The sequence below is a fragment of the Microtus ochrogaster genome, unplaced genomic scaffold (genome assembly GCF_000317375.1).
Source record: "Microtus ochrogaster isolate Prairie Vole_2 unplaced genomic scaffold, MicOch1.0 UNK14, whole genome shotgun sequence".
In the NCBI taxonomy this organism is placed as follows: Eukaryota; Metazoa; Chordata; class Mammalia; order Rodentia; family Cricetidae; genus Microtus; species Microtus ochrogaster.
The window spans coordinates 2,199,566-2,206,097 of record NW_004949112.1 but is presented as its reverse complement, the minus strand read 5'-3'; the positions used below and the strand labels follow the sequence as shown (position 1 = coordinate 2,206,097).

General features: G+C 49.9%; 2 protein-coding genes across 5 annotated transcripts in view; one reads left to right on the top strand and one right to left on the bottom strand.

Annotated features, from left to right (window-relative positions):
- Prrg2 (proline rich and Gla domain 2) overlaps nucleotides 1–4,021 on the bottom strand; it is a 7,849-nt gene extending 3,828 nt beyond the window's left edge. Inside the window, exons 1-5 of one of the 2 annotated variants that reach the window (XM_005366826.3) lie at nucleotides 3,977–4,003; nucleotides 3,205–3,269; nucleotides 2,479–2,623; nucleotides 1,923–2,104; nucleotides 1,765–1,804 (exon numbers count right to left, since the gene is read on the bottom strand). In XM_005366826.3, the coding sequence (XP_005366883.1) occupies nucleotides 1,765–1,804; nucleotides 1,923–2,104; nucleotides 2,479–2,563 (307 nt within the window). In that variant the 5' untranslated portion in view covers nucleotides 2,564–2,623; nucleotides 3,205–3,269; nucleotides 3,977–4,003. Of the gene's footprint in view, nucleotides 1–1,764; nucleotides 1,805–1,922; nucleotides 2,105–2,478; nucleotides 2,624–3,204; nucleotides 3,270–3,976 lie in introns of both variants that reach the window. The other variant, XM_026789151.1, reaches the window with a different exon arrangement.
- Nosip (nitric oxide synthase interacting protein) overlaps nucleotides 1–6,532 on the top strand; it is a 21,083-nt gene that overhangs the window by 1,330 nt on the left and 13,221 nt on the right. The window contains exon 1 of one of the 3 annotated variants that reach the window (XM_026789150.1): nucleotides 4,066–4,130. The exons of 1 other annotated variant lie outside the window; for it this stretch is intronic. The gene's annotated coding sequence lies outside the window, so the exon portion shown is untranslated. Of the gene's footprint in view, nucleotides 1–4,065; nucleotides 4,131–6,532 lie in introns of those variants that run through there. One more of the 3 variants, XM_005366825.3, reaches the window with a different exon arrangement.

Here is a 6,532-nt window from a genome sequence, read left to right as displayed (position 1 = left end):
AAGAAGAAAAGAAAAAAGAGGGTGTTGGATCCCCTTGAACTGGAAGTGGTGGTTGTGACCACCATGTAGGGCTAGAAACTGAACCTAGGCCCTCTAACACTCTCTAGCAAGTATTCTTAATCCCTGAGCCATCTCTCTTGTCGCCTATTGGTTTCCTAAATAATCCATTGTATTATTTTATTTGTATTTGTGTGTATGTGTAGGGGAGGTGGTGCACGTGTGTGTGGATGCTCAGAGGTCAAAGAAAGGCACTTGGACCTTCTGGAGCTGCTGGAATCATCACCAGTTGTGAGCAGCACTCAAATGGGGTCCTGGGAACCAAGCTGAAGTATTCTGTAACAACAGCAAGCACTCTTCAGGGCTGTGCCATCTTTCTAGCCCTTACTGCTGATTAAATAGGTGTGTGTGTGTGTGTGTGTGTACAACTTCCTGAAGTTACTTCTCTTACTCTACCATGTGGTACCCAGGTGACAAGCACAGTCACCTGCTGAGCAGTCTCACTGGGGTGCCTTGTTTTTAGAGACATGTTCTCTCATTAGGAGGGGGCTCAGTGACTTGGGCAAGCTGGTTACCCAGGGAGCCCCATGGACCCTCCTGTCTCTCCTCTCCCACAGTGGGATTACAACCCAGCTTTTCCCTGGAGAGTCAGGGGATCAAACTAGGGTCCTTGGGATTGCATGGCCAGCACTTTACCAACTAGTCCATCTCTCCAGCCCTTGTTTTTGTTTTATTGAGACATGGAGTGTCAAGCTGGCCTCAAACTTGATATGTAGTACAGGCTGGCCGTGTACTAACAATCTTTCCGCTTTGGCCAAAGCCAAAGAGTAGCTTGGATTGCGAGGCCAAGGCCAGGGCCATCAAATCTGGCTACCTCCTATCTCCACCTCAAACCTTGCTTTTAGCTTGCAGTGAGAAGATAGGACTTTTAAAGATGGGCAAATTTCAGGTGATCCAAGGAGCCTTTAGGCCTTGCTAGGATTGTAGACAAGGAACTATCTCCCCTAGCAACCGGTTCCACTGTGAGGACTACAGTACAGACCCAGGGCCTGTTGCTAAGGTGCATCTGCCCCTAGCAACCAGGCCATGAGGGGGTGGGGCAGCTGGTGCCTAGAGGGGGTCCTTCAGCTGGGCAGGAGGCTCTGGTCTTCCAGCTAGGTACAGTTGCTAGGGAGAAGGCCTCCTTAGCAACCAGGCAGACTGTGGCTGGCATGGGGCTGTGGAGGAGGGGAAGCCAGCCAGGTAGTGCTTCTGACTTCCTCTGTCTGGCCTGGCCAGGGCCTGTTGCTAAGGAGCAGCCCCCCTTAGCAACAAGGCTCAAGCCAGGATAAGGACTTCAGAACTCAGAGGAGGGGGCTGAGGTAGGCAAACTGGACAGGTGAGAATGGCCAGGCTTCCTGCCCGAGCTCTGTTGCTAGGGCACAGCCCCACTAGCAACCAAGATGCTGGTAAGGGGCTGGGGCTCTGGAATCTAAAGGAGGACCCAGGTTGTCCTATCAGAGCTTGTCCTTCTGATAGGCCCATGACAATAACACACCCACATGCCCCTCCAGGGGTTGGACCCTCCTATGAATCTGCATGCAGTTGTGCTGGGTTTTCAGACAAGGGCCATAATGAAAAGGGAGGGGACACCTTGTCAGTCATCTCTGGACAGCATGGGATTTGAGGGAAGGAGGTCCTTGTTTGTGTGTGGGGAGACTTTGGATTGAACTCTAGGGCTAAGGGCCGCTTCCCCATCATGGAGCGAGAGGACTGAGGACCACTCACCTCCCTTGCCATTGTAGGTGTAACGTTCCCAGTAGCGTTCCTAGAAGGAGGGGATGAGAAGGGGAAAGCAGCAGCTAGACATGGAGCAGCCCCCACAGCCAGTCCGTGCTGGTGTTTGAAACCCCAGGGAGGCAGAGAGTGCCCTCTGAGTGTCTCACCGTCAGTGTGTTATCCTCAAAGTATTCTCGGGCCTCCTCCCAGGAGCACCTCTCCTCGTGACACTCCCGCTCCAGGTTCCCAGGGGTCAGCAACTCCAGGTCCCAGTGGTTAGCCCGAGGAACCCGCCTGCGGCCAACTAGGAAACTCTGGGCCTCCGGAGGATTCAGGAAGATGTCAAGAACTAAGGACATCAGGGTCAAAAGCAGAGAGTCCTTAGGATTGAGGACAAGGAAGATAGAGAGTTATGGGGTTCTGAGGGGTGAGGGCCAGGCTTGGAAACCCCTGGATCTGAGCAAGGAGGGCCGGGGTCTGGGTAGTTGGGTATGAGGGTGAAAAACTGGAGTCTAGAAATCTGTTTCTGAAGGAGGAAGGCTGAGGCTGGACTTGTGGGTCGGAGGGAAGAGGCTGGGACCTAGACTTTTGTGTCTGAGGGAGAGCTGGGGTCTGGATTCCTGGATCTGAGGGAGAAGGGCCAGGGTCTGGGAAGCCAGGAAGTATCCTGGGTAGGAGAAGGCAGAAATTAAACCTCTGTAAGGCTCTTCCTCAAACACTCACCTTGGTTTTGCTCTTCATAAGGTAAGGTGTCCAGGCAGGTGGTCAATCCCATATAGACTAAGAGCAGGGAAGGATGGCCCCTCATGTTGTGTGGATTCCCAAATGCCTCAGCAGAGTTACGAGGCAAGAACTCCCTGCCTGGACTCTGCAGTCAGTGAATGAAAGAAAAAGCAAGCACTCAATCTATAACCTATGCCAGACACTATTGTCTGTATCAACTCATTTTAATTCTCAAAACAATCCAATTTGAACAATCGCCTGTCATTCTATAGACGAGAAGACTGTCACCAGGTGGTAAAGCGACTTGCCTACACACCAGGTATTCGAATGTGAGAGGAGGGAGGACCTCAGAGATGACAGTGCCTGCCCCATGATGAGCACAAAGTCCGTGTGCTCTTGTCTGTCCCTCTGCCGTATCCAAGATACCATGTGACACAGTAAGCAATTTCAACAGGTTCATCCGCAGCCCTGGTCCCTTCCAACCTGGCAGGTTCCATTCCAAGTCAACCCTCCCTCTGCCATTGCCTCATCCACCCCCAGAGATCAAAGATTATAGGACAAATGAGGTCCTAAATTTCTAGGTCTGAGGTCTTGAGGGAACGCGACCCTGAACTCCAGGGCCTAGGATTTAGGGTCCCAAGTCTCTGGATCCCAATGGTGTGGGAAGTCAGGACACCAGAGCTCCCCTCCACACCCCAAGTTTCTCTGAGAGCAGTATCCACTTACCTGCCCAGACCTGGGAGCCCTGCCTCTCTTCTGTAATGAAGACCCCCTGGGTCAGCAGTAGCCAGCTGTGAAAAAGGGGAGGGGAGGAAGGAGGGGAGAGGAAGGAGGGGTGCTTCTCTTCGGTAACAAGGCCCAATCCCGGCTTCTGGCAGGGGGCGGGGCTACTGGTTACCTGCTCTGGGAGGGACTCAGGTAAGAGACAAAGTACTTAAAGGAGCCTTAGGACCAAGGGCTCCGGGGACACAGCCCCACATAGGAGCAAGACTTTGCACATTACGGAGGGATCTAAGGAACCTTATTAGAGTCTCCTCCTCTCTCCTTTCCCAGCCCGGCTCTCTCCCTACAGACAATTTGCTTGGCAGAGCCAGGAAAATAAATCTTGAGTCTCTAGAGATCTACAAACTGGTGGGAACGGAATGCTTTGATTCCAGGAATAACTGGGCGGTACCACATCATATCTGTTTGCTGAGGGTGACTGACGTGGACAGCTTGGCCTCGTGATCTTTTGATTATTGCTTATTCTATAACTTAGGCAAAATCGTCTCTTAAGATGTAATGGGAAAAATAGGTATATATTTGGGAAAGTGGGTATCAGAATATCTGGGCGAAGGAGTTAGTCCTTAAACTCAGACTTGAAAAGAATCAAAGCAACTACACCACTCTGCCTAACACAGGTTAAGTGGTCTCCGATAGTCAAGCCACTTTCGCTCACCGGAACCTTCGAGTTGTCGCTCACGTTTTGGTGGGGGGAAGAGAAGAAGAAAGGACTTACCAAACCACGAGAAGCGCCTCCACTACTAGGGGCAGTACTATTTCCGGTGTCTTGCTGCTGAGCGGAAGTGGGAGGAGTGTAGTGGAAAAAAAAGTACTCTTTTCCGGTTCGGGACACAGTTGAAGCCACGACGGATCGGCTAATCGTTTGTGAGGTGAGCTGCCGGCGGTGTGGGGTCGCGTCACTAAGAGTCTCTTCTTGTGGGTGGGATATATGAAGTTCCGAGGGACACAGGATAAGGTTTCGCATTCCGACTTCCTGTTAATCATTAACAGAGCGCTCTGACTCCTTGAGTTGGAAGCTGAACTACATCTCCCAGGATGCCTTGCAATATGTCATCCTCATCCGGAACACTCTTAGAAAATGTAGTTCCGTAGTGGAAAAGGGTCCGTACCAGTGCAGAAATGAACGTAGGATTCCCTGGAATAGTGAAGAGTTGAGGCAGGATCCCTTAATCCGCTTCAGTTTTCCAGACAGTGGTGAGGAGGGAGATGAGCAGTAGTGGATAAGGCCCTAAAGGATCCTTGAAGGAAGTGAATTATTTTACTTGAGACAGTCTCACGTAGCCTTCTCTGTCCCAGAACTCACTATGTAGTTCAGGCTGGCCTCAAACTCAGAGAGATCCACCTGCCTCTGCAGCCCCAAGTGTTCGGATTAAAGGTGTTCACCACACCAGCCACTTTTCCCTATTTGTTTATTTTTAATTTTTATTATTGCTTTTCGAGATAACCTTGTGTAACAACCCTGGCTACCATGGACCTCACTTTGTAGACCAGGCTGGCCTCGAACTCACAGAGATCTGCCTGACTCTGCCTCCCGAGTGCTGGAATTTAAGGTGTGGACCACCCGGTGATTTGTTATTTGAGAGAGGGTTGCATGCAGTGCAGGATGGCAGGATCTCTGTATGGAGATTAAGATTTATTTATAATGGGCGTGGCGCCCCTATATCCAGAGAGCCTGGGGTTTTTGAGTGAAAGCGTCATCCCAGCCCCTGGCATCCATATAGCCTAGGAGTCTGGAATATTCGCGTGGAAGTTCCATTCCAAGCCCCCTTCCCTGGGAGTTGCCTTAGTCCAGACTCTACCCCTGAGAAAACCTGCCAAAGGATGACCCCTCCCCAGAGATGCACAAGACCCCTCCCACAAGGAATTTAAACTGCCACCCAGTGAACAAACTCGTAGTTTTCTGGTCTTCCTTCCCCAACTCCTCTCTGGGGTCCTGGAAAGCCGTCCGAGAGCATTGGTATCCAGTAAACCTGGGCTTTTTCTAATTCGGTTTGATTTGGTCTGATTCAGATGATTGCATTGTTAGAGAAGTTTGTAGGGGGTGCAGAAACTTTTTAGTGGACACATCTTTAACCCCAGCACTAGGGAGGCAGAAGTAGGTGGATCTCTCAGGGAGTAAGACCAGCCTGGCTCACATATGCTGATCCAGGTCAGCAAGAGCTACATAGTGGGACCCTATCCCAAAAAGGAAAAGGATTTTCTTATTTTATGTGAATGAGTGAGGTTTTTTATTTTTTATTTTTTTATTTTTTTTTTGTTTTTCGAGACAGGGTTTCTCTGTGGTTTTGGAGCCTGTCCTGGAACTAGCTCTATAGACCAGGCTTGGCCTCAAACTCACAGAGATCCGCCTGCCTCTGCCTCCCGAGTGCTGGGATTAAAGGCGTGCACCACCAACGCCCGGCTTTTTTTTTTTTTTGTAGGTTTTTGATTTTTTGTTTTGGTTTTGCCAGACAGTGTTTCTCTGTGTAGCCCTAGCTGTCCTGGAACTCACTCTGTAGACCAGGCTGTCCTTGAATTCACAGAGATCTGCCTGCTTCTGCCTTCCAAGTGCTGGGATTAAAGGTGTGCGCCACTACCGCCCGGCTTGAATGACCATTTTGCCCTGCATGTATGATTGTGCACCACTCGAATACGGTGCCTATAGAGGCCAGAAAAGGGCCATCAGCTCACCCGGAACTAGAATGAATCACGAGCTGCCGTGTGTATGTTAGACTCAAACCCAGGTCCTCTGGAAGAACAGCCAGTGCTCTTGGCCTCTGCCCAATCTCGTCTGCCTCTTCATTTGTTTTTGTTTGTTTTGTCTTTGTCTTGAGACAGGTAGGCCTGTACTGAAATTATAAGCATGCAGTTACCACTCCTAGCTCATGTTGTTCTTATTTTTCAGTGAGCTTTATTGAGATATAATTTCACGTAATATATACTTTGCCCACTTAAAGCAAACAATTCGAAGTGTATTCACAGAGTTGTATGGGCATCACCACTAACAATTTTAGAGCATGTTCTCTGGGTGTGGTAGCACAAACCTGTAATCCCTCCTGTTCCAGGGGATCTAATGCCCCCTTCTAGCCTCCAAGAGCACCAGACAGGAGCCTGCTATGCAGATCACTCCGTGGCCTAGGCAGCAAAATCAGAAGTTCAAGGTCATCCTCAGGCTGCATATAGTATCAGAGGCCAAGCTGAGCTGTCTCAAGTCAACTTTAGGACATGTTTAACATCCCCAAAGAAATCCTGTCCTACATTCTTTTTTTTTTTTTTTTTTTTTTTGGTTTTT